The 26,403-nt window shown below is 41.1% G+C and overlaps 1 protein-coding gene across 1 annotated transcript in view; it reads left to right on the forward strand.

Annotated features, from left to right (window-relative positions):
• The window catches only part of AP1G1 (adaptor related protein complex 1 subunit gamma 1), a 38,303-nt gene that overhangs the window by 4,637 nt on the left and 7,263 nt on the right, over positions 1 to 26,403 (forward strand). Inside the window, exons 2-20 of the mRNA XM_082290161.1 lie at positions 4,334 to 4,537; positions 8,734 to 8,858; positions 11,008 to 11,149; positions 12,379 to 12,475; positions 13,314 to 13,390; positions 15,723 to 15,818; positions 16,284 to 16,364; positions 16,606 to 16,704; positions 17,121 to 17,176; positions 17,971 to 18,084; positions 20,923 to 21,063; positions 21,361 to 21,415; positions 22,496 to 22,618; positions 22,926 to 23,015; positions 23,515 to 23,642; positions 24,243 to 24,347; positions 24,840 to 24,981; positions 25,592 to 25,718; positions 26,167 to 26,262. Of these exons, the coding sequence (XP_082146287.1) occupies positions 4,337 to 4,537; positions 8,734 to 8,858; positions 11,008 to 11,149; positions 12,379 to 12,475; positions 13,314 to 13,390; positions 15,723 to 15,818; positions 16,284 to 16,364; positions 16,606 to 16,704; positions 17,121 to 17,176; positions 17,971 to 18,084; positions 20,923 to 21,063; positions 21,361 to 21,415; positions 22,496 to 22,618; positions 22,926 to 23,015; positions 23,515 to 23,642; positions 24,243 to 24,347; positions 24,840 to 24,981; positions 25,592 to 25,718; positions 26,167 to 26,262 (2,095 nt within the window). The 5' untranslated portion in view covers positions 4,334 to 4,336. The remainder of the gene's footprint in view (positions 1 to 4,333; positions 4,538 to 8,733; positions 8,859 to 11,007; positions 11,150 to 12,378; positions 12,476 to 13,313; positions 13,391 to 15,722; positions 15,819 to 16,283; positions 16,365 to 16,605; positions 16,705 to 17,120; positions 17,177 to 17,970; positions 18,085 to 20,922; positions 21,064 to 21,360; positions 21,416 to 22,495; positions 22,619 to 22,925; positions 23,016 to 23,514; positions 23,643 to 24,242; positions 24,348 to 24,839; positions 24,982 to 25,591; positions 25,719 to 26,166; positions 26,263 to 26,403) is intronic.

Below are 26,403 nucleotides of genomic sequence, written 5' to 3' on the forward strand. Positions count from 1 at the left end.
AGTGACAGACCATAAAAGAGGAGAAAACAGTGATTTATCAGCACAATTTAAATGAAAACTAAGTGTTTTAATACATTAAGACTTTCGGTTTTGTCTTTTTGACTTTTGGATAGTGGGAATGAGTTACATAAAGAGAGAGAATGCCTTTTTATTGGTTCAGGGGAAGGATTCCTGAATAGCAGAGGGAGGAGAATCACTGTGGCAACACCTTTCCTAGTCTCTGGATTGCAGGAAAAAAAGCTGGAATTCTGTTTTCTAAGGAACTTAAATGCCAGCCACCTATAAAACCTGAACTGATCTGAGTAAAGTATCCAACTCTCTCAGAATTTTTGATCTTCATAGTAGGTTCTTCTAAGGAGCAAGGCTTTCGAAATGAGAAGGGGGAAACAGATCTGATAAGGTGGGAGAATTCTGCATGCAACCCTACTAGATATTGTAAGTACTAACTAGTAGGCTCTTTTCAAGTCTTCAGAGATCATCCCTGATTTCTGGAGCTTGTAGTTAGCAAAGAAATAGGAAATTCTTCCTGCTGTAAATCCAAGAAGGAAATGGGTAACTACTTCTAAAAACTGCCTTGTCATTTATGTTAATGTGCAAAGAATAAAAGGATATGTCTGTACTGGTGAAAAATGTTAACTAATCCTGAAGAACAAGATTTGCTACTTTGGAGGAAGTTCTGAGGAGCACTTAGGCACCAGCTAAAGTGAAACTCTGCTGTCTGCTGTTGCTAGATGATATGGTTGTCCTCCCACTGTTGCATTAAAGGTCTGTTGGCATTATGATAGGCTTTGAAATTGCTGAGACTAGGTAAACGTTAATCTCTTCTGCAATGTTTCTGAATTTAAGTGTTCTCATGTCCAAAGTTTCTTCTCATCTGCAGTAACTACTGCTTACGCTTGTTTGAAATTGTCTGAAACTCAAAACTGTGATGAGATTTCCAATGTATTAGCATGCAGAAGAATCTTAAAGTCACTGAAGGCAAAGAACAGGTACCTGATGCAAGAATTTTCGCTATTAAGAGAACACTTTCTTGTGGAGGGGAAGAAAACACAACATGCTATGTTGCATGGGAATTACATTGTATTGAAATACTGGAAGAGTGTACACAAGAAGAGCTTAAGCTTCAGGGATCAACACGTAAGGTGATTTGTGAGGGGAAGACACTATTTTACATAGACGGATGCAAAACCTTTTGTATGGGAAGCATTCAAAAGTGTATTAAAAACTGAATGACCTGATATTGACTAAAAAAAAAAGTATGTAGTTGGAGCACAAGGATAGGAGTTCTGAATATTGGAAAATAAATCACAGCTTTGTCTTTTGTCCTTGATGTTGTCCTCCATCAGAGCAGTTCTGAATTGTTCTGTTCTCATCAGGCGGGAAGTGTGTGTGAGATACGGTTGCTCTTAGTCAGTCCTTCAGGTTAGACTCTGTCTGCGTATCTGTTTTAAGTTGTGACACAAGTGTGAACACCAGGTAGCCTCAGAAATTGGTTCTCAAGTCTTAATCATCAATCTTTGCTTTCTAAAATGCTGGTTTCTGCTTGCTTTCCTGTGGTTGTGAAATGTAAAGATTATTTTTCCTTCATAAAAAGCTGTACTTCATATATATAGTAGCGTTGTTGAATTTTGTTTTTCTGTTGACTAGAACTGTTTTGGCAGTCTGTCCTTTTATTTTCTGTTGTCCAGGGCCAAGCTTAAGATGCTGAAGCCTTCCATGGGCATACCTACAGAAAGTTTTTGGTCCACTGGCAGGGAAAGGAATCACAGGCTGCAGATATCAGTGTTCAGCAGTTTACAAACCTTCAGATACAGAGCAGGAGCAAAACAACTTGTGGTATCAAAACAATTTGTTGGCAAACCTCAGTTTGTCTGCAGATTATGTATTAGTGTTCGAAAAACTTTATTTTAAAGAAAGTGTTCTTTACAAAGGAGTCAGTCATGGTTGTAATAGCCAGACTTGTAGTAGCCACTGCTTATCTTCTCAGGAACAGCAAGGTTGTAGATAAGCTTAACTAGGGTGCAGAGCCATAGCATAAGTTTAGATTCATGCTGGAGTGAACCTTTCACCTCTTTTCCTCTCCATCTGAGGTCTCCCAAAGCCACATGTTCTCACTGCTGCCTGTCTTTGCACAAGCCAGACTGATGTGTCTGAGGACTGCTTTTGGAAGGAAGGGGGCAAGCTGTTTTTCGTGTGCGCAGGTTGGTGCGCGGTCCCTGGAATGCCAGTGTGAGCACAGTGGAAGGACTGGACTCACCTTTTTCAGCATGAGCCTGCACATGAGTGATCTTAGTGATTATGAAATTATTGCCTATGAACTGCAGAAAAATATTTCTGCAGTAGCACTTTTATCTTTATAACTTCTTCCCAATTTTCCAACAAGAGCGTGGCTTATCAAAATCAGTTTAGAATCATGTGATATGCGTGTGTAGTAGGTGAGTCCAGGCTTAAAAACTCAGCACTTAACGCAGACAGTTGCCACCCAGGAAAGAGATTTTTGAGTTTATGATACTATTGTGAAAAACACAAGCTGAGCACTTTGCAGCAATCAGAACTCCACAGAGTGTTACCAATTTTCAGGAAAATAATAGTGAGCAAACTAGAAGGCATTTTATAGAAATACATCAATATCACGTCTAGCCCATAAGTGCTGCATACAGCATTTTGCTTTTCTTCTCCTTCAGAAAGGATGCAGAACTGTATTACGTGCAGGCATAGCAGCAAAGGCAGTGATCATGGAAGGGCTCGTTCTGGAGATGGATTTCTTACTTCCCCGTGACTATTTCTGTTACACTTGTTAGTGCAGCATGAGTGCATAGCAACCGTTAATTTATTCATATCACAGTAATGTGAGGAAGTGTTGTGAATTCACATGGAGAGACAAGGCAAGAGTAATGATTAATGTGTCCAATAGTCTTGATCCTACACATGTCAGCATTTTGGGACAGAGTTTTCTTACGCAGGAAGAATATCTCTGCTCTTCCATTTTCAAAATGGAATGCTTTGTGTCTCTGTAAATTCAAACTTGAAAGTAGGAAGATGGTGAGCTTAAATATGAGGAGTCTGCATGGTTTGGCTGAAGAGGCCTAGTGTATGTATGAGTTTATAATCGGGACTCAGACCTGCCTTTGGCTGGCTTACTGTAGGGCCATCTTTGCTTGTACATGCACCTCTCTGCTCTTCTGCAAGCAAAGAAGTCCCCTGTTAGCTCTGTGTCCCAGCCTCTCCGTTCTGTAGTATCGTGTAAGCCAGTTAGTGCAGCACCTGAATGCACATCTTTTTCTGATACGGCAATGCTTAAAATGTCTGGGTCACCATTCCCTGTGAACAGTGTCATACATGATTTGTAGCAGACTGGCTTGGCAACTTTTTACAAGATCTGATACCTGTTATCAGGAGGGCTCAGTTCTGTTCGCAGGCTGACATGGATGAAAGAAGGCTGTAAAGGTGTGTGTGTGTGTAGTCTGAGCTCCATGAAAGTCAGAAGTGAGCTTTGGTGAGCATGAACTAAAAGTTCAACTGTTGAACATAAGTACTGAAGTTTGGGTTCTGTTTGACAGCCACTTTCCTCTTAACAGGTACTTGGCAGACTAAATTGCTCTCAGGGTCAAATGGCTCCATCTGATGAGGTGAAACTACTCTGAGTGTTCTTGTATACACCTTTCATACCAGTACTGCCAGACAGTAATGTCACAGGCTTGTTTGTTTCAGAAAGGGTTGTTCTATTTGGGGTGTAATAAAAGGATGATGTAAATTTGATTTATTTATTTTTGAAACAGGATATTGTGAAACATCCACACACCTAGGATTGCTATTCCATTTGCTTTTCTGCTGCCTTCCGCAGCTCTAAGAAGGAAGTGTGTATGGCGCAAGTTAGCAGGATTTTTGAAGCATGTGAAGCACTTGTATGAAATCTTGTGCAAGTTGCTAAACAGAGTTTTGTTTTGTAGAGGACTTCTGTCCCAAGTTGTCATGATTCTGGGATCAGTTCTCTTTGGAGCCTGGCTTTTCTGGAGAGAGGCAGATGATGTGAATATGAGGGTACCTTGCAGAGTGCTCTTTCTGCCTGTTTCAGGTGGGGAGTCATATTATGTTGACAGCTGGCTCAAATTGGAGCATTTCTAATGTTCTGGAAGAGCAGATGTGAGGTACAGTGAAGTCCTCAGGTACTCAAGTTTACTCTTAAACATGCTACTGAACTAGCCTACATTTTCTTCATTCTTTTACTTATGTAATTGTAGGGTAAGAAAGAAAAAAGAATATGTGGAAGTGTGAGACCATTATGAAGCCTGTAGAGACAGTAGAAGTTTTACAGACCTCTTTCTTCTCTCAGAGGATGCCAGCCCCCATCAGACTGCGGGAGTTGATCCGGACCATCCGGACAGCAAGAACCCAGGCAGAAGAGCGTGAGATGATCCAAAAGGAATGTGCTGCTATCCGGTCATCCTTCCGAGAGGAAGATAACACGTACCGATGCAGAAACGTGGCAAAGCTGCTGTATATGCACATGCTGGGATATCCTGCACATTTTGGACAGGTAGGTTAAAATTTAGTGCCTTCTGTGCTCTGTGCATAAGCCAGTCTGCCTTCTGTATGTTGGGTACATTGGCTTGTTCAGAGCGTTCCTAGGTGCCGTTCTGCTGTCCTTTGGGATGATTTGAGGTCTATTTTCACATATGTTCTGAGAACGTATGTTAGTTAGTTTTGACTTTGTTAGTGAGATTTGCTGTTTAGGGCTTACATAGTTTGTTTTGAAACTTGGGGTACTGTCTTCTCCTCGCCATCCATGTTTCTGCAGAGCAGTAGTGCTTAAACCACAGTCCAAGACATAGGGATGTTTTTAGATTGGTTCAGAACAGCACTTTGGAGTTCTGTCTCTGAAAAATACCACATACTTCAAAGGAGGTTCTATACCCTTTTGCTTCTAAAGCAATGTATTTGAGGCAGAAAAGAGCTGGTCTGTTCCTGGCAATCAGAAGATGGTGTTCCTCATCCCTGTCTTAGTGAGGTGACATGGAGAATGCAGGTATGAGTTTTCCATCTCTTGGCTTATTTTTGATGTGCTATTTTTGACAGAAATTTTAGAAAAGGGAGACAGGAAGGTGGAAGCTCTTGATCTACAAAGTGTTGCTCAGGTTAGCTTTGCTTAATCTTTGGGGCATAGTCAGTTTTGATTCGAAGTCAGTAAGTGTCCTGTTAATAGTAATCTAACCTAGGTCTTCAATAAAGCTAAAATCAGTCAAATTGTTGTATCCCTTTAAGTAGCTTCGTGTCTTGTGTGTCTACCCATTTGTGGTTGGATTTACTAATTCTAATACTGAAACAGTAAATTCAAACCAGTGAAATCAAATTGCAGATAGAGTTAGGGCTCTGCTATAGCATATGAAGTGCATCATCTTACTTCTGTATTACTGGATTCTTCTCTCAGGGTAGTGAGTTTTTGAAAAAGAGCAAGTGAATTTGTGTATTATTCTGTTCTTAATACTTTTCATAGCCAGGCTCCCTGGTCCAAGAGAGAAACTTCCTGTCACAAAAATTAAGGCTAAGTATCTTGGAGTCTTAAGAATAATGAAAAGTGTTACAGATAAGCGTCATCTAGAATTTCAACGTTTGGCCTATGTTAAGAACATTATTTAAATTTAATTTTTCTGTCTTGTTACTCAAGTATTTAATCCCATATAAGGAAGATTAGGTCAGATATCTAATAATTTTCAGTTTCTGCTTTAGTTAATAATGGTAAATATACTCTCAGTGAAAGAAGGCTAAAGCAGATCGTTCAATATCTGTTATGTGCCAGGCCTGCTATATCTCAAAAAGAAGCATCTATTCTGACTATTTGGGGAGCAGGGTACTTCAGTCAATGCCCTTGGTTATCTTGTAATTTATCAGCTGCATTTTCAGGAGGGCATAGGGCCCAGTGCTGAAAAGGGGTTTTAATAAGTATTCTCCAAGTGAGTGAGTTAGAGACCTTTGCACGTCCTCAACACTTATCACTGGAAGGAATCTTTCAAGGTGGTGCTGTTGTATAGGAGTATAGTTTGTGTGAGCTGGGGACCTGTTGAGGACACATGCTGTTCCAGTACTGGAGTCTTGCAGATAGACAGTCCTACATTACAGGCAGTAAGCTTCTGAGAGTGACAGGATAAATATGCAGGAAAGATGTTTTGCTGAAAAACAGGAGAGCCACAAGTGTTGCAGCCTTTCTTAAAGCTGTAAGCAGGCTGCAGCTAACAGTATGGGTGACCAGGAGTGGATGGTCAACCTACTTCTTTCCAAGCCAGGGCTCCTCAACTTTGACCTGGGGTATCCTGTACACAAGTATGAGAATGAGCACCATATTTAGCCAGTGTATGCTGATATGCACGGGATGGCATGCTGTCTCCTGAGCATGTGCAAAGGCCATTTGTGCAAGTTTAGAAGTCATTGGAGAGCCTGGACAAATGGTCAAATAACTCTATTATTATCATTGTTTCTATTTGCAAAAAAATTCCAGTTGGAAGAGTGGCTATGTCAGTAAAAGTTGGGTAAGCTGTAGTCTGGTTACATGCCAGTAGTATCTGTTACAGTAGTGATGTAGCAGATTTGAATTGTTCCTTTGAATGAAATGGATATAACAGCATCAAGATTTTTTCCACTAATTACACCTCGTAAGAGCTTCAGCTGATCATGTTTCTTAGTACTGCTGTGCATGAATCTAGTTGCTGTGTATTTATATACAAGTGAAACAAGAACTCATTAGCCTTTCATGGGGTAAATTTCACTAATACCGTTTAAATTCAAAAGTACTAGAAACGTATCTTAGAGTATCTGTTGCAGTCGTCAGTTTCCTTATGCTCTTCCTCAGTCATTCATCTTCTGCCTTTGTTGGCCCTTAACCTGTAGCTTAGATGTCGTCAATTTTATGCTGCATTTTTGCAGAGGATTATATAAGTATCTTGCAAACTCAGGAAAGAAGGTTGTTTCAGAGGTGCATTATTCCCTTACAGAAAGCACTGGAAAGATGAGAGCTTGATATCTAGTGTTCTGCATGTTATCTCTGGTTGATCTTGGCCATTTGTGCAGATTCAGTTATCTTTGCGGAGGACTGGTCTTATTGTTCAGAGGTGTTTACCCCTTTTAACCTTCCAAACTGAAGTCGATTTCTTTCAAGCCTTTTCTTACCCATTTCTCACCCTTGCACTAGCTGGGCATTCACATGTGACGGCAACTTGAACAGTTGAGTGTGTGTTCTAATGCCATGTGGTTGTGAAAACTTGCCAGGACTAGGACTAGGCCATAGAACTTTCTTTCTCTGGCACTTCAACTTTAATTTTCTTACCAATGTACCATGCAACTTTACTCTGGTGATGTGTGTGTTTCTTGCATCTCACGTGTCTGTTGCCTTGTTCAAGCCTCCATCTAGCTGGGACCATGAATTCCTTTTCCTGACACCCTGTGTCTTTGCCTGTGCATGCCCCCTTTGCTATGGATCTGTTGCCAGCTCTGTCTGACCCCTACTCAAACCTATCATGTATGCTTACTTGCTGCCCCAGCTAGTTTGTAAAGCAGACTTACAGGAAGTGTTTGTGAGGGACAGATCTCTACTTTCCTGTCGGGAAAGTAGACATAGATTATAGCTGATTAGTTATCTGTTACAGAAAAATGTTTCAGTGCATAGTAATGTCAGAATATCTTGATGGTTTTTGTTTGTTTTTCATTTAAAAAGTGTCAGATTTAAAAATGAGCTAGCAATTAAATTTTAAATTAGCAGAGTGCAGGTGGAAATTGTATGTTGTCTTGGGAATCTCTTCTATACTATGGATCACAGTTGCCATTTGTACAAGGGCAAAAGGGAAACTTGTAGTGGCTGGAATGCACATGATTTTAGTAAACTTCAGGTGTTCCAGTAGAGATTACAGAGAAGTGCAGAAATGTAACTATCTCTGACAATCTACATTTTACCTAGCTAGCAAGTTGGTTACAGATCATAATAAACAAAACCTGTTTTTAGAGTCATAGAATCCTAGAATGGTTTGGGTTGAAAGGTCATTTAGTTCCAACTGCCCTGGGCAAGGATACCTGCTAGTCCAGGTTGCTCCAAGCCCAGTCCAGCCTGGCCTGGAACACTTCCAGGAATGGGGCAGCCACAGCTTCTCTGGGCAACTGTGCCAGGGCCTCACCATGCTCACAGCCAAGAATTTCTTCCCAATATCTAACCTAAAGCTGCCCCTTTTCCATTTGAAGTCATTACCTCTTGTCCTATCACTACATGTGCTTGTTTTGGCAACTTACAGAACATTGATCCTCTCCCTAGTAGATAAATGGAACCTTTTAAGTCTAGTTCAAAAGTTTAATGTGCATATCAAACATGACACATGATCTAGATTTCCAGATCTTTACTGTTTTGTTTTTAATGATGTATCTTTCATCTCTATCAATGTTACCATTTACTTTTATGATCTGACATTAACCGCCGTATTTGGTATATCTAAGGTCATGGAAGACCAACAGTGTCTGGCCACTTCAAGACACAGGAGCTGCTAATGACCTTCCTGCTGTCTTTTTTGGAGCTTTGGGCAGGTCATTTGACCTTTCTTGGTTTTACACATCACTGAAATGGGAACCAAATACACTTTTAAAAGTGTATTCTGAGAGACATAAATTACTACACATCAAAATTCAAACTGTTTCTCCTCTAGCTAAGAAGTCGTTTCAAGCTAATTATGTCTTCTTTTTCTTCTTTTTTTTTTCCAGTTGGAGTGCCTCAAACTTATTGCGTCTCAGAAATTCACAGACAAACGCATTGGGTATTTAGGTGCCATGTTGCTGCTGGATGAGAGACAGGATGTTCATCTTCTTATGACCAATTGCATCAAGAAGTAAGGGTACCACCTCTCCATCAAACTATGCTCTGAGGTTTCAGGAGCAGAAAGTATACTTCTGACAGTGATACTTTGAGTACTTTAGGTTTTTTCCCTTGTGTTAGAAAACTGGTATCTTGAAATTGTTGTGTGCTGTTGACCATAATGAGGCTGTTGTAGTAGTACACTGTATTGGGCCATCCTGTCTAGCTTCTTTAGTGGAAAGAGAATATAAAATTGCATTGATTTGGAGGAGGCATATGTACAATTAACACGTCCTCTGTGTGTTTGTTTGCTTCTGCTGATGAGTTCTGAAGAGTTGTCAAGAAACAAGTCTGTGTATCTTGCTTTTTTTTTTAAGATTGCCCTAATGGTCCTGACAAATGGTTTTCATTGGAAGCAAGGCAGCAGCTTAGGATGTGCTGTCATTTTGCTGAAATCAGACAAGAGGGAATTACTATTTTTTTTAATACTTACTTTCTCTCAGCAAAGCAATGTTAAACTGGGACTTTTCTACATCATAGTTTAGTGGATGATGATGAGTGTGTTTTCAAGATGGATTGGAGCAGGTATGGAACAGCTGGGTTCTGGTTGACTTGTCCAAAGGTTGTGTGTAGTGTACCTATATTTATTACTATTTGCTTTTAGCACATAAGCCTCTGAGATATTAGCAAGTAAAGTATTGATCTTCAATTAGACTGTGGCCTCAAAGTGCTTTGAAAGTAACTTGACAAAACTGTGGACCTGAGGATCTGCTAATTTTGGACCTAGTTTCGAGGAGATGAGATTTTTGTCTAAAGATCTTTCATTGAAATGCCATACCTGTGAGGTGCTTCCATTAGAACCAGGCTGCAGGTTAACACCTCTTTTGATTGTTTATGCTGCAGTGAATTTGGTAAGGATGTAGTGAGTATGAACTGGAAATGGGTCAGACAGAAGCTGAGCAAAAGTGGTCGACAGCTTCCCACCATCTCCCTGAGCTGTATATTGCTTTCTCCTTTGGCTTCTATATCTGCCATTGTGTCTTGCTTTTATCTAGACATTAAGGGATTTGATTTTTGGCATTGTTTTTCGCTGTTTTATAGCAAGACCCAGATTTTTGAGACGAAAAGGAAAGCAACCTCTTGAAGCATGTACTTGTGATACACACAGCTTTATATAGCTGCCAAAAAATTGTTAAAGGAAGGAAACAAAAAGCCAACCCATTTAGTAGCATGTGCTACCTGTTCCTTCATCTGCATGTTGCCATAACTGCTTGATGTAACAACCAGGATACTGTCTTTCCATTCTGCACCTCGTGCGTGTTTGGTTAGGAACCGCTCCTTTCCCCAGCTCTTCCATCTTGCAGTCCCCAGTTCCCTTTGCCTGCCAAACTAGGAGCTGTATTTTTTGCTTTCTTCAGCATTGAGTCCTGGGTGCTGTGGTGACCTTAGTACCAAACACAGATGGAAAAGTGGTGTAGAAGTCAATTTTAAAGGCTGTTGGGATTGCCATATAGAAGCTATGTTGTCTTGTGCTTGGTGTAACATTGGTAGCTAGCCTCATGAATAGCAGCTCCTGTTAGGTGGTTTAGCTTCTTACTGACCATTTTTCACAACTTCCTTAGGCGTATGAATAGGAAAAATTGCTTAACAGAATTCTTGTATGGATTATTTTTGAGGTGTGTGAGTGGTGGGGTTCCTGGGTTTTGGTCAGGATAGAGGATACTTTTACACAGATTTTTCTATACCGTTTGGTTTGTAAATGCAAAAGCTAAAGTTAAAGCCTGTTGTAGAACATCTTTAAACTGGGACAGCCCACAGTGTCACTGCAGGTCTGTACTTTGCATGCAAGTTCCAAAACTAAAACCATTTTTAACGCAATTTTGTATAGTCTTCCCTCTTCTCAGCTCAATCTCTGGATACCCTGACAGGTCAACCTGATGGTTGAACCAAGTATTTTATCTTTTTAATTGAGGATTCTAAGTAGAATTAGTAGCAAACCCTGTGGAACATGCACTCAAAGCTTGTATTGCTCCCAAGTCATGCTCCCACACACCTTGAATCCAGGAAGTTCTTTTGGGCCATGTGTAGCTGGTTAGATGACTCCAGCTACAGATGACCTCTTTTGTGTGTTCAGTTTCTCTGTGTGCATGCTGATTGACTTTTTTTGTTGTTTTCCTTTACAGTGACCTTAATCACAGCACGCAGTATGTGCAGGGGCTGGCACTTTGTACTCTTGGCTGCATGGGCTCCTCAGAAATGTGCAGAGACCTTGCCGGAGAGGTGGAAAAGCTCCTCAAAACTTCCAATTCCTATCTTAGGAAGAAGGTACTTCAGGAAACTTTTGAATATTGTTATGGATTAAAAGGCAAGATTGACTGAATACCTTGCTAATATCTGGAATACTAGATGACTCAGATCACACTGGGTGAATATTTTCCCAGTGTGCAAGACAGAGCTCAAAACTCCCTGTCTGTTGATAGCAGGAATGTATGTAAACCTCTAAAAGACAAGCCTCCAATTGGTGAGGCAGTTACTTCTATTTTTGTACTCTCTCCCATAAGGTTATTGGTGGAAAGGTGAACACTTGCCCCCTCATGGACGCTAGCCTCAAAATTCTGATCACCAGTTTTATTTATCTTCTCAGATAAGTCCAGAGAAACTTTGATTATTAACAGTGCAGGCTGGTATCTGAAGATTTGAACCTATTGGATGTCTTCTGTTAATGATGGTGACAGTAGAATGAGAGCTTGAAGGGTTGAGGTCTGGAAATGGACAAACACAACTTATCTCCTTTCTGCAGCAAATGTGCCATAGATCAGCAAAGTGTGATCAGCCTCATTCTTTTAGATTTATTTATTGATAAGTCTTGGTGAGAGTGTGTAGCAGGAAGATTTAGGAAGGGATGCATTGTTACTTCTTTGTTTAGTGCTGGATCTAGAAAGAGATTAGAGAGAAAGCAATGCTAAGAGGTCTTGCTGTGTTCTGGAAAGAGGCACTTGATTCTCAGGCAGGTGCAAGGAATAGTGTCTCCTGTAGCTTCTCCATCCTAGAAGAAATAGGCATGTGTTTTTTCAAAAAACCCTGTAAGTATAGTTTTATTTCTCATAGCACCCATCATCTGCAGGAGGAAGTTTTTTTTGTGGGGAAGGAGATGCTATTCAAGGGAAAGTAAATAACCCATAATTTGGCAGTAAGTTTAATTATTTGCTTCCAATGCATTATCCCCTTCCTAGCAACAGGAAGACAGGCTGAAGCAGCCCTCTTAAAGGCAGAGTTGCTTTGCAGATAATAGCGCTTCTTATGTGAATAATGTAAAAAATGAACCATTGCTAGGGGGAGTATTAGTTTGTAGTTTGGTGCTCCCCCAGTTTTATTGAACTCTCTTCTGGAATGCTGTTTAGTAACACTTGTAATAGAGAGATGAAAAAATGTGCCATAAACTTTGCAGGCCTTTGTTTATAATGAAGATTTTTATAGTTGCCACTGTGCTCGATATTCCCAAAACAGATATTGTGATTGCAGTGTGTACTAACAGAAATGTTTTTCCTATCCAGGCAGCACTGTGCGCTGTTCATGTCATCAGAAAGGTGCCTGAACTTATGGAGATGTTCCTGCCGGCCACCAAAAACTTGCTGAACGAGAAGAACCACGGTAATAGCCAAGACTGTACTTAGTTAGCAAGGCTAGGCCATTCTCTAGAGGACAGTGCACTTGCTACCTAAGCCTTTTGTTTGGAGGGAATTTCAGAGGTGTATTTGTATGATTTGTTTCTTTCCATTTCTATGCAGTGAAAGCATATGTCATTTAGAAGGAAGGGATGCGTATGACTCTGCTAGTCAACAGGACTTTAACATGGTGTAGGTGACAAAAGGAATGCTTTCACTGTGTTTTGATACACTTCAGAGTGGGTGAAATAGAAAAGCTTGATTTTTATCCAATACACTGCCTAAAGTGACTCTAAGGCACTGCCTGTTTAGGTTTGGAGGTACTTTTTCTGTGTAGTCTTTCTTTAGATGGAGTTCTGAGGTCTTCTGCGGAAGTTGACATAAGGTCAGCTAGGCTACCCAAATCAGAAGAGAAAATCAGGAAGTGTGAGGAACTCAATGTCCACAATGTAATTAACACATATTGTCCTTCTGGAGTCTTACATTTGTATAGAATCACAGAATGGTTGGATTTAGAAGAGACCTTAGAGGTCAGTAGCCCAACTATGACCATTAATGTACGTCTGCGAGTTTCGGCAGACCGGATCCAGTTTCTCTCCTCCTTTGGCCTTTAGTTGCAGCTTTGACATGAGCACATTGCTGTCTGCTTTCACTTGGACACAGCTGCAAGCACAAATACTTGTAGTGGTAGATACGATATGTTGAATTCAAGAATATTTTTTAATGACTTCCTGTTGTTTTTGTGATCTTTATCAAGTGTCTGGAGCCAGTGGAATGGTGTTAAATGGAGATACATTTTTCTTTTCCCACTCCCTCACCTTTAGGTGTTCTCCACACATCAGTTGTCCTCCTCACAGAGATGTGTGAGAGAAGCCCAGACATGCTTGCACACTTTAGAAAGGTAAGTGTGAACTGGTAATATTGCAGAGTTAATATTCATGGCCTTCTAGTAAAACGCTTACAGTTGTTTGGGTGAAGAATTTAATGATACTGTCTGTTTGCTAAATTTTTTTTAAAAGTCATTAAATGTGGGAATTTTGTGTGTATCTAGGCCTAATCCCCTTCAGTAAGTGGTTAAGTTACAAAACATCAGTCTTAGGATTGTGCAGTATAAAACTCATCCTAGAGTTAGATTTGTTGTAAAGTTGTCTTTGATGGTCCCTTAGGTTTTTCCCCTCTCCTTGTATCTAATTGCATAGTGACACCGGAGTCACAAATGAAATAAACATAGAGACAAAGATGAAAAACTGAAGCTTATACCAACACCTGAATGCCTTAACCACAGCCACACAGTTGTATACACTCAGTTCAAAAACACCCACCTAAGTTCTGGTTGTACAGATACCTCATGCCTGGTGCATGCTGTGCTACACAATTTTCCATTTTAACTTAAGGGTTTGAGAGTCGATGTCACTCTTCCTCCTCTGGTTAGGAATGTTGCTTCCTATCGCCCTCCTGACTTCCTTATGCTGTTTGCTATAATTTGGTGAGAGTATTATTGCTGTGTGAAACACTACTGATAGAAGGGCATCTGAAAATTGCCTCGATTGTAATTTGAAATTCTTGGTCAAAGAAGGAGAAAGTGAACAAAGCTGGTAGAACAGAAAGCTCCATTTGCTTCTCTGAAAAGTCTTAAAGGTGTTGGTTTATTTGCGTGCCCAGTTTACTTTCTTCCTTGACTTGTCTACATCATTAGGGATTTAAAACTGTACATCCTTTGGTGCATCTTTGCATTTTGGCATGCATCTTCCCTTGCCTTGATTGTAAATGTCAAAGCAGGAAAAAAAGTCGGATGAAGTTCATTTTGCAGGTACCATCCCTGCTACTAATTGCTCAGTTGATGTGATAGTTGTGGGAAAACAGAGGAGAGCTGAGTCCACAAAATTTAGTTAGTAGGTGCATTCTTTCTAGCTATTTCTTGTAGTTGTTATGCTGTGAATGGTATAACATTGACCTGTCCCTAATGCTTGCTTCGTCTGTTTTGTCCCTTTTGTCTGTTTGGAATCCTGCTGAGTTAGAATGAAAAGGTAAGAATTAATTCTTCGAGATGATGCATGTTTGCCTTGAATCTGTAGATGTTTGTCCCTTGTGAGGCAGTGCCTCTTAATGACACACTTGTGATTGATGCCACATGCTTAGATCATCTGTACTTGTCTAATGGTCTTTGTGTGCTGGTCTTGTCACTAAACCTCTACATTCATGGTCGCCCTGAATCTCAGTTGTGGCCTTCTGTGAACATCAGCCTGCTTTCCTCAAGCTTTCCCTCGTTTGAGGAATATGGATTTTTTGTTGTTGTTTTTGTTTGTTGGTTTGGGGTTTTCTTTGGTTTTTTGTTTGTTTGTTTTGGGGTTTTTGTTTCTTTTGTTTTGTTTTTGCTTTTTGCTTTTTTTTTTTTTTTTTTTGGTTTTTCATGCCTGTGCAAGCTGTAGCCCTCAGCTTTCTTTTTACCACAAAGTGGGCTTTGTATTTTGTCTGAATCATGGGGCAACTTTGGGTGATTCCCAAAAGGAGCAGGACAGAGTTATTTAATTGAGATTACTATCTCAATAAAGATAAAGACAGAGTTATTAAAGACTTTCTGTGCTGCAAAGAGCTACCCAGTCCAACTGCAGTGCTGGTATTCTTAATCGGTGTAATTTGTACTCCAGAAGATGGAGGGGGTGTGGCCTTCAACTAGTCTCCACGGCTGTAATGTTTCCCTTTGTTCTGTCCTCAGTCCTGATGACTCTTGCATGTTGGAAGGCAAAGAAAATGTGAATAAGGGTTCCAGGAATGCTCCACTTGTCTGTTACTGTATTTGGAGGGAAGATGTTGCAGCACCCTTTGGTTTCCTCTTTAAGGCAGATACAGGAAATTCAGGGTTCATTTTGTTTGTGTTTTATGAAATGCACGTTTTCAGAGGAGTATGTAATTCCTGAAGAGCAAAGTTAGGAACAAAAGGAGATGGCAGGGAAACTAGGCTGGTTTTCTTCTTGCACTGTACCACAAATGTAGATTTACTACTTTAAAGATACAATATGGTGCTCTGGTCCCAGCTTAACTGTTTCTAGTTGTGTCTTAGCCAAGGTGTAGGTATTCATACAGCATCAGCTGTAGGTGTGCAGGTTGAACTTTGTGGAAGAATCCAGAGACTTGACTTGCTTTCAAATACAAGATTTGTTCTTGGACCTGTGCTTCAAAGCTGGGGGCAGGGAAACAACGGTAACCTAATAGGACAACTCTCTTCTTCGCAGCTTGTTCCCCAATTAGTTCGTATTCTGAAGAACCTTATCATGTCTGGATATTCACCAGAGCATGATGTGTCTGGGATCAGTGACCCCTTTTTGCAGGTAAGAACTGATGCAAACAGTGACTGATAGCTTTAGTTCTAGGACTGTGTTTTGAGCCTTAGGCATGATGAGGTGGTTGCCTCCACACCTGTGTTGATTTTAAGATTTTTTTTTTTGTCTTCCTTTGAGCTGATTGTGCAAATGCTGTTCATCTGCCCTAGTGAAAGACACCAATCTTAGTTTAACTAGCAGTTGTAGTGCCTTATCACATTATGTGACAAAAGAGAGAAGCAGCACATACTGGTTTTGGAAGGCTGTGCCTGGTAGTGAGGGGACTCTGAACAGTTCTGGGTCGTGGGAAGAAAATAAGCACAGCAAAAGCCTGTTTTTGTAGATAACGTTCTTACCCGGGATAAGCATTTTGCTTAAGAATGGAAATCAGCAGCTTGTTTTGCTTTCTTGCCTCTATGACCCCATGTCAAACACTGCCATCCAAGCTTTTCTTTGCTTTATTTTATCAAATAGGTACGAATCCTGCGGTTACTAAGAATTTTAGGGAGAAATGATGATGATTCTAGTGAAGCAATGAATGATATACTTGCACAGGTGAGGTCTGCAAGGTTGATGAGTGGTTTAAACTTTCTCTTAGTTTCTTAGTAATTTGGGTTTAGCAGCACTGGTGAGGATACAGCTGCTTGCCATGATGAGTGAAATTTTATTGAAAGAGATGCATGTTCACAAGTGTGCTGTTTTGTAGGGGTTGGTTACTTTCACTGCCTGTTCTGCAGAGCAGCACAAAGGGGATCTGTTTTGAATTCGTTGGAGTTATTTTGTTTCCTTTCTCCAGGTTGCCACTAATACAGAAACAAGTAAAAACGTGGGAAATGCCATTCTGTATGAAACTGTGCTGACTATTATGGACATAAAATCTGAGAGTGGTCTGAGAGTAAGTTGCCTTTACTATGGCCTTTTTTTTTTTCCTAGGAGATTGTATTAGAATAATTTGTGTGGAAGACATAAAGCAAGGTTGTTTCACCAAAATACATCTCTGCAGCTGACTCTAGATAAAACTGTAGCCTTTTCAGAAAGGGCGCTCGTTTCGGGGGAGGGAGGATGTTTGGGTTTTTCAAAATAACAAAAATTAAAAGGCAGAATTTCCTGCAGAGTGTGTGTCCTGAGTGCGAGTGAGAGCCTGCGATGTGTCTCTTAGCTTTTCCTCCACTTAAGCAGCTTCTAGAGTTCTTTTTGGCTAAGAAAGACGACAGTGCTAGTTTTGATGTGTTGCCTTTGAAGTTGTCATGAAATGATGAAGATGACCAGCAGTCCTTTTAGATCACTGATCTTCCCTAACTTTTTCTGCAGGTCTTAGCCATTAACATCCTCGGCCGTTTCTTATTAAACAACGACAAAAATATTAGGTAAGTGGTACAAAGTGTATTTTGATAACACCCAGTTTAAAACGTGTGAGAAGCAGTTGCACAAACATGATGCTGAAGTAAACCCTTCTGTGAGACCATGTTGGGATCGCTGCTCTTGGGGTTAATGTGGCTGTTGAGCTTGCTTCTTTCTTGGTGTGTTATTTTCTCTGTGCAAATCGTAGCTGTGGCCCTGCCCTTCTTAGTTGGTAAGTTTCAATGTATGATCTATTTCTCAATGTGTGATTTTTTTTTTTTTTAATCAGGTCCATGTTTTTTCCTGTGTTGTCCCAAGTGGTCTGTGGTGCATTTCAAATCAGAGTTGGCATTGGAGAGCTGACAAATTAGGCAAAGACTGATTTTTCTGATTGTGTGCTGGTGGCAACAAAAGAACTTGGTTGTGCTCTGGTCACTGTTAATCAGGATGTGGAATTGCTGAAACTGCTAGAATTTAATACCATCTCTAGGCAATTGGATAGCAAATCAGGATATGGGTTGCAGACTCTAGCCTTGGAAATTGCGACTCATGCTAGTTTGAGTGTAAGATCTGCAGAGGTGCTTGGGACAGGTGCTTGTCTGGGCAGCAGTGTGTTGTTAGGCGTGTTACAGTTTAGTGTGGTAACTCGCCTGTGAAGATAGGCCAGGCAGTCCCCTGTAGGATTGCCATTCGTTACCGAGTACAAGAGAATCCTATTCTGTTGCAAAATAAGACTAGATTTGGGCCAGTGGGACAGTGTCTGTGCATAGAAATTAAATGGCTACAGTCAGCTACTGATTACCGTATGCCCTTATCACAGATATGTAGCTTTGACGTCATTGTTGAAAACTGTGCAGACAGACCATAATGCAGTACAGCGGCACCGAAGCACCATTGTGGACTGCCTGAAGGATCTGGATGTCTCCATTAAAAGGTAATCAAATTATCAGTGAAATAGACTCTTGAGGTTGACAGTCTGTGGAAGGTGAGCAGAGCATAGGGGGAAAATGACAATAATCCTGGGGAGCTGTGAGACTGCTGTGAAGGTATAATGTGGTTCATAATTCAAACAAGATAATGGAGATGTGCACCCACCTTCTTGGAATAACTGCTGTTACATTTCATGGGGAAAATATAAATTCTGTTTGCCTGAATTTTTCCGAAGTGCAATATCAGTGGAGATTAGATTTGTGTGCTCTCAGTGAGATGGAAAGCTGCTGTGCCCAATGATTGTGGTCAAACGTACTCTGATGTGCTCCACATTGTTTTCCTTTCCCAGATGAACAGGCAGTGCCATGTTGTCTTGAAGCAGTGTTAAGTCATCCAAATAATGTATTCTTAGATATATTAGGGAGTGGTAGAATTCAGACTTGATTGCTCAAACAGTTTGTTTACAAACCCCATCCTTTTATCATTCTTGGTGTTCATTTGTCATTTAATAGTGGTATGTTGCTGCTTCTCTGGGCTATGGGAAAGCTTGCAACCTTATTTCTCACTACAGAAATACTTTTTGTCTTTTACTCAGTCTTAATTTCTTCCAGTTTCTTCTCATTACTTCAGTTATGTTCCTTTTACTCATGATAGTAACTTTCTCCTGTTTCTGTCACTCAGGGAAATTCTTGAACTGTTCTGTCTCACTTTTGCCCAGCCTATATGGAAAGCTGCTGTTCTAAACTGAGTCTTTCAGCCTGTTGATTCCTTGTTCTTTTTTTCAGAACTCTTCTCCTCGACATTATTCTTTCTGTAACTGGGTTACAAGGAAAGGTCTGAGCTCAGTGCAGCATACAGCATGCAGTGATGGGGACAGCAGCCTTTTTCCTGTTGGGTTTCATAAAATCTCTCTGCTACAGACCAGAATTTCATTGAGCACTCATCACATGAATATACCTTCAGAATTGTTCAACCTCTTTTTTCCATCTACTCAAACTGATTAGATACACTACAGATCCTTGTTCTGATAGGCATTCTTCAAACTTATGCCCATCTTTGAATCAGATCTAGATTTTTTTTTTTAACAGCACCACTCAGACTCATATGTGCAAAATAGGAAAGAAATGGGATTTGTCTTGCTTCTGAAGCTTATATTTAACTGCTGTGTAATGGGTATCATGTAATCTATTTTTACAGTTGCAATCCATCCCAAACCACAAATTTGTATTTTAAATGCTAAACAAGGCAGGCTGCTGTTGCTGTTTGGTGTCAGAGCCAGCCTGGGACTAGGTTGTGGAACATCAAAGCCTCATCTAGGTTTTGAGTAGAAGGAAACGAAAACATTTTATTGGTGCCTGCTAAGAAAACAAGGGAATGCTACAAACAACTGAGCTTCATGTCTGAGTGCTGTTGGAGGATGAAGCCTTTGAGTGATCCATCAGCAGAGCACGATGTTGCCATGCTGACACTCGTGCTGCTGACAATGCACTGTCTTCATTGAAGCATTATATTGACTGGATATATGTCAGAGTCCCAGGTAGCAAGCTTCAAGGACTTGAGGGAAAGACATGATACCTAGTTTTGGTTATCTGAAGCATGGCCTCTGCTCATTATCTGGTAACTGGTGCAGTTAGTCTTTGGTCCATGTAGTGTAATTCAGAATGGCTTTGCCATTTAATTCAAGTCTTTTTGTCTGCTTCATTTGATCAAACTACATGATTAAGAGCTTTGTGACAGAAATGAAGCACGTGATGTGACTGAAGGTAAGCAATAGGCGCTGAGATAAATGCCTGGTATTAACACTACAGTGTTCTCCTGTGCAGCTGCAGTATTGATATATCTGCTATAAAGTGACTGAAATTTTAAACATAAACATGGAAAACTTGTAACCCAGTAGGGTCAAGTGTAAGGAGTTGGGAACTAGTTGGAGAGATGGAAACAGTTCTAATAATGGTATAGGTCATCAACTAAACAGATTTAAATGTTAAAAGGTAACAAATAGTTTGGTATCTCCACCCTAATTCTGAATACCTCTGTATTTTCTCAGTCCCTGGGTTTTAGTTGGGTAAAAAGCTGTTGCAGAGTTGTGCAGAAATCAATCACGTTTGGAGTTGATAGTCTTCATCCAAAAAATGTCAGAAGAACGAGAGACGTGTGCTAGAATCAGCTACAGAAGCTTCAAGTAGAAGGGCCAGGGAGTAGCCTCTGAGCTCTCAATGTGCACAAAAAGGAATGGCAAGGAGCTAGTACTCTGACTAGTTCTGGTGTCAGCATGTCTGTGATGAGGAGGAATAAACAACACCAGGGTAACTTTGGGTTCTAGTAGTCTTACGTAGTTTATCCAACAGGATACAGTAAAGCTTATCAGTTAATATTTTAAATCTCCACTGCGTTTGAATCTCCAATATATGGAATTGGAAACGGGTCTGTGCTGGACCCCTCAAGCTGGAGAAAGCGTGTTGTGGCATGGTTTAGTTGTTACAGTTTTGTGTCAGAAATGACCAGCATTCGATTACACTTGGGCAGTCAGACTTTGTCCTGATGGACTCTGGTTGCTGAAAGATATTGCTAGCCTTAAGCTATCTTTAACATATGGATAGATATTTCTAGAACACCCCATAGCCCCGCTCCCCCTTAATTTTTTGGGGGGTGGATGTTTATTGTCTGCCTATGAACAAGAAAATACTGACACATTAAATGTGGAGGGCTGTTCTCACAGGATTAGTAAGTATTGATCTCTTCTTAATTAAAAGGTAACTGCCTTTTTGTAGCTGGATTTGGGGGTTTTTTTCTTCCTTCACTACGTGAAGTTACTTGATTGGTTTTCTGTCTCTTGCCCTAGGCGTGCAATGGAACTGAGTTTTGCTCTTGTTAATGGGAACAATGTCCGTGGAATGATGAAGGAGTTACTGTATTTCCTAGATTCCTGTGAACCAGAGTTCAAGGCAGACTGTGCATCTGGAATATTTCTTGCAGCTGAAAAGTATGGAGTTGTTTTACTTACTAATAATTTTTGGTACATCCTTGGGATTGTAAACAACCTTGTGTGTTGTTTCTCTCCCTGCTTGCTCCCAAGAGAGAATGTGTTGATTCATTTCTTCTCTGTTCACTGATTTATGTGTGGTTTGTCAGTTGTAGCCCTCCCTCAGTATTGGTGTCCCTCCTCATGAACCAGTGGGCCAGGAAGTAACTGAAAGGGGAGGTTCTGATGATGGTGGGTTTCTTGCTGGTGTCAAAGACTGGCAGTTATTGCTCTAACTGCTTTTCTTAATTTTGTCAGATATGCTCCTTCCAAGCGCTGGCACATAGACACAATTATGAGAGTCCTAACAACGGTAAGCGAAATTGCCTCTCTTGTGTGTGACTACATAAAATTTTCTTGTCTGTAGGAAGTTACTCACCATCAAGTTGGATGGTTCTAAAGGCTGGCAGATAACAAGTGCTAAAATACAGAGAGGAAGTGTACTTATGATAGTCACATTTACTGAGTTTACATGTTTTTGACTGGCTGCCTTGGATCACTGAGTGGTTTTTTAGAAGAACTGTACTATTTCAGAAGCACACACGAGTAACAGTGTGTAACAGTGTGTCTACTGCAGTAATCACATCACTTTCTAAAGACAACTCTTGGACTGTCTGTTTCCAATATACAGTGCTTTCAGAGGAGAGTGAATGCAGCCTTAAGTAACTTGCAAAGAGAAAGGGGGTGAAGGAGTTTCTTGGAATTACTCCAAGTTGAGTTTATCAAAACTTGTTAATAAAACTGTATCAACAGCCTTCTTGTTCACCTTCTTTGGGTTTAATTATTGCTCTTTATCTACTTGAATTTGTCTATAAACATCATAGCTGAGGTGGAACTGGAGTAGTGTTTTTGCAACTGAGGGAAGAGATCTTTAACTTGGGTAGGCAGTGTGTTCTCTCAGGCAAAGGAGTGGGAAGAGATTTATCGGTATAGTGTTCAAATTTGAGAAGTTCATCAAGGGGTAAGTCTGCCTGGGGGTGCCATTTTGTCACCCTGAAACAGAGAGAAGTGGATTCGTCTGAAGTGAGAGTTAATTTCCATTGGAAAGTTTGCTGTGAGAATTGCTCTCAGATGATTTTCTTCAGTAAAGTAATTGCCTTTTCTTGTCTGCGAGATAAACCACTTATAAAGTTGTATTCATTTCTGCTTTCTATCCTCTTGCAGTTTTGGGGTATCTGTAGTGTGGATTTCTGAGTATAGTTTTATTTGTTGGTAAATGTGCTGTCCTGTACTTCTGCCCCCTTGAGGTTGCTTAAAATCAACCATAAAGTGCTCATGGATGAGAAAGTTGATGTTTATTTCCATGCACATTAGGTGGTTTTGTGAAGGGTGTCACAGCTGCTGAGTGTTACTTAAGAACATCCTTAGTAAAACTTAACAATTGTTCTTGTAGGCAGGAAGTTATGTTCGTGATGATGCTGTTCCCAATCTGATCCAGTTAATAACTAATAGTGTGGAGATGCATGCCTACACTGTGCAGAGACTCTACAAAGCCATCCTTGGAGATTACTCCCAGGTAAAACCAAATGTGGCCAGCTTCAGTTTCTTTATTGTACTGCAATAATTACACATGTTTACTGAGATCTCAGTGTGAGCCAACATCACCTTGTCTGGCTCCAAGAGAGAGATTGCTGAGCAGGCGTCTTCTGTAAGTTCATCTTCTTTTTGGTTCTCCAATTCTCTTACGGAATTCTTGATCGAATCAGATATTCCTCTTTCTTCTGCTGTGGAAGGCTAAGCTTGATTTTAGAAAAGGAGATGGTTTCATTTATCATACAGGCAGCCATTTATATCTGAGCCTTCCCTGGTTTTTCTTCCAACAGCAACCCCTGGTGCAAGTTGCCTCCTGGTGCATAGGAGAGTATGGAGATCTTCTGGTGTCCGGTCAGTGTGAAGAGGAGGAACCAATACAGGTATAGCTTGGGAAAGAACAGCAACTGTACACCTGGCTGAGGCTGGACCCACTTGATGCTGGCTAGGTGAAGGGAGTGCTTTCAGCAGTTCCCTAGCACTGATGTCCATGATGGTAGTGGACCCTGGACAGGAATCTCCTTCCCCTGCTGCAGGCATGGACTGTGTAAACACTGGCTGTGTGGAGTGCTTCTACAACTGGCAGAGTGGTATGGTTTCAGTGCTAACTGACTTGGAAGAAATCTGCTGGGGTCTTAGCAGTGTATTTCAGTGATAAACCTGCTCTTCAATGTGTGAAACAGATTAGAACTGTATTTTAAAACTCATACCATGGGATCTCCACCTGGATGCATGTCTCACGTGCTCTGAACACAATGCTACAGGCTCAGAGTTGCAGAGGAGGCATGGCACATCCATTAGGCAAGAGGCAGGTTTTTGTGCTCTGGAAGGCTTGCTGTAAGCTCCCCTCTGTCTTAGCCTAACCTCTCTGTACCTTTTCAGGTAACAGAGGATGAAGTTCTTGATATTTTAGAAAGCGTCCTGATATCAAATATGTCTGCATCCGTGACACGAGGCTATGCTCTCACTGCCATCATGAAGCTCTCCACAAGGTTCACCTGCACTGTCAAGTGAGTTCCCATTGGTGGTATACTGCGTAAGGCTTTGTTGCAAATATACCAACATCAGTTGTCTTCAGTAGGAGTATTCCTTGAACATGTTCTGCTTCTGTGGTTGACAAGAGTCATCCTGTTATTTGTTGGCTTCTACAGTCCTCCTTTGCTCACAGGCTGGAAGATGTCTGTTGGGGGTACTGTTTTCTCTATGGATGCCCTGTGCTGTGTGGGGACTTAATCTATGTTGCTGTTTCTTGAAAACTACTTATGGGGAAGAGAAGTCCTTACTTTCAGTGGACTGTTCTTTCTGGTTCCTTTTTTGGATGATGGATAGAAAAATAGCCTTGTTTCCTGTTGGAGGCTTCTCAGTGTGGGTAGTTGAGCTTTTTTATGCTATACCCTAAGGTGGTGTATTAATCACTTGCTGATGCTGTTGTGAAGGGACAGTTCATATATGGATGTTACATGGATACTGCACAGACTGCTGTTTTACACAGGTTACATGGGACTCCTGTTGAACAGAGACTAGGTAGCATCTTGGGCATGACACATGCTAATCCGTTGCTTATTGCTGCTAGTTTCATGGTGGTTTTGTTTTCCCTTGCCCCCCAACAGTCGCATTAAGAAGGTAGTTTCCATCTACGGCAGCAGCATTGATGTGGAGCTACAGCAGAGAGCTGTGGAATATAATGCACTTTTCAAGAAGTATGATCACATGAGGTAAGTGCTGATAGAATTTTGGTGTTTGAAAAGGATCATTATCTGCTCTGATGTCCTGTGGGTGACTCTCTACTGTAAGAACTTTGGTGATTTCTGGTAGGGTTACAGAGGATCTGGAGTCCCTCCCCTTCTACAGGGTTATTAGTGAGTGTTTTAAGGACTTAATGTATCCTGTGATACTGTTCTGTGATCAGAGACACTCTCTGCCAAAGCTTTTGTCCTGCTTTGAGCCTGAGCTTGTCAGGTACTGGGGGATGCAGGAGACAGGAGGGCTTGTTTGTCTTTTCGCTATCAACTAGTGTGTTTATACTGGCACAGAATGCCAGGGATTGCTTCTGACCACCTCAAACTGTCATGCAGTCTTACAGTTCCCCTGCATAAGAGCTCAAGGGAAAAGGCAGGTTGTCATGTATATATCAGCTCTTGAATGTCTAAGTATTTGGACTGGGATCCAGGAAGATGGCACAGTGTAACTATGTCAGCTTCTTTCAGGCCAGCACTGCTTGAGAGAATGCCAGTAATGGAGAAAGTCACCACAAATGGCCCTGCTGAGATTGTACAGACCAATGGAGAGACAGAGACAGCAGTACTGGAAACCAAACCTCCACCCTCTGGATTGCAACCTGCTAACCAGGTAACAGAAGCTGACCCAGGATAAATTTCCACTGCCTGTCAGACCACATTCCAGCCAGTGCCAACAGAAAGCTGAGACCATCTCCCTTGCCCTCTCTGCTTCTTTGCTGTTTCTGACTGATTGTATCATTGCTCTGCTCTGGTGGCTCTAGTGTTGTAGTGGTTTGGTCCAAAATACTCATTACTGTTTACCTGGACAAGTGTCCAGACAGTGTGGGGGACAGGTCACTGTAGGCCACTCAGGAGCAGGGTGGGATTATCTCAGTTGGTTATGGTGCTATTAATGCCAAGGTCATGCATTTGATATGGGCTATTCACTTTAGAGTTGGACTCAGTAATTTTTGTGGGTCCCTTCCAACTCAGAATAGTCTGTGATACCCCAACCTGTCTTTAGTGTGCATGAACTCAGTCCTTCCCTATCTCTTTGGTCCCTCAAGCATGAAAACTAGATTTCTTGTGGGGCATGGGATCGCAGTGAAACTAAGAACCCCTCTAACTGGCCATTAACTCTGGTGGTCTTCAGTTTGAGAACAAATAGAACACACTGCATTTGCAAGGGAAAGTAGCAGAAAGTTGAATATATATAAGTTTTACATCCACTCTCTCATTAGGCAAATGATTTATTGGACTTGTTGGGGGGAAGTGATATTACACCTGTAATTCCCACTGCACCTACAAGCAAGCCAGCCTCTGCTGGTGGGGAGCTGCTTGACCTCCTGGGAGACCTCAACCTAACAGGTGAGCAGGCTGCATTTCTTACAAGTCTACATTCTCATCCCTGGGATGGGATGAGGGTGGGCTACTTCTTCGTTGTCTTTTAAGTCCTAGTTTTTACACTTACTCTTAGCAAGATCCATATTAGCATACAGGTGGGAGTCAGGGAATGAAGTCACAGGTTGATTCTGTATGATTAGCTGGTGAGACTTGAGCATTTTCACACCTGAGTCTGGGAATGCTGTGAGCCTTTCCAGAGAGGACTGTGAGATGTGAGGAATCAATTCCATTTGAATGCTTGCTAGTAAAAGAGGAGCCAGTTCTTGAAAGCAAAGAAGGGGAGGATGACAACACAGGTGTTTTATAGAGCTTCGTGTAAAGAAATACAATGTGCAGCAGTCAGTCTTTGGCAAAGGAGTAACTACTCTTCATTCCTGACAGCAAAGTATTAATCCTTCAACATTTCTTTTAGGTTCTCCAGTATCTGCCCCTGCACCCCAGATAGCACAGCCTCCGTTCCTGCTCGATGGACTTACATCTCAGCCTCTCTTCAATGATATTGCTGCAGGTTAGGGACATGTAAATCCTTTGCCTAAAGTGCCCCAACACCCAGCTAGAAGGGGAAACAAGGAATAGTAAAGGAAAAAAAAAAAAAAAGGAGGCAATTTGAAAGTGTGGCATAGATACTTGAGCACAACGGGGTGTGTTT

This window comes from Coloeus monedula (assembly GCF_965178545.1).
Source record: "Coloeus monedula genome assembly, chromosome: 13".
NCBI classification, from domain to species: Eukaryota; Metazoa; Chordata; class Aves; order Passeriformes; family Corvidae; genus Coloeus; species Coloeus monedula.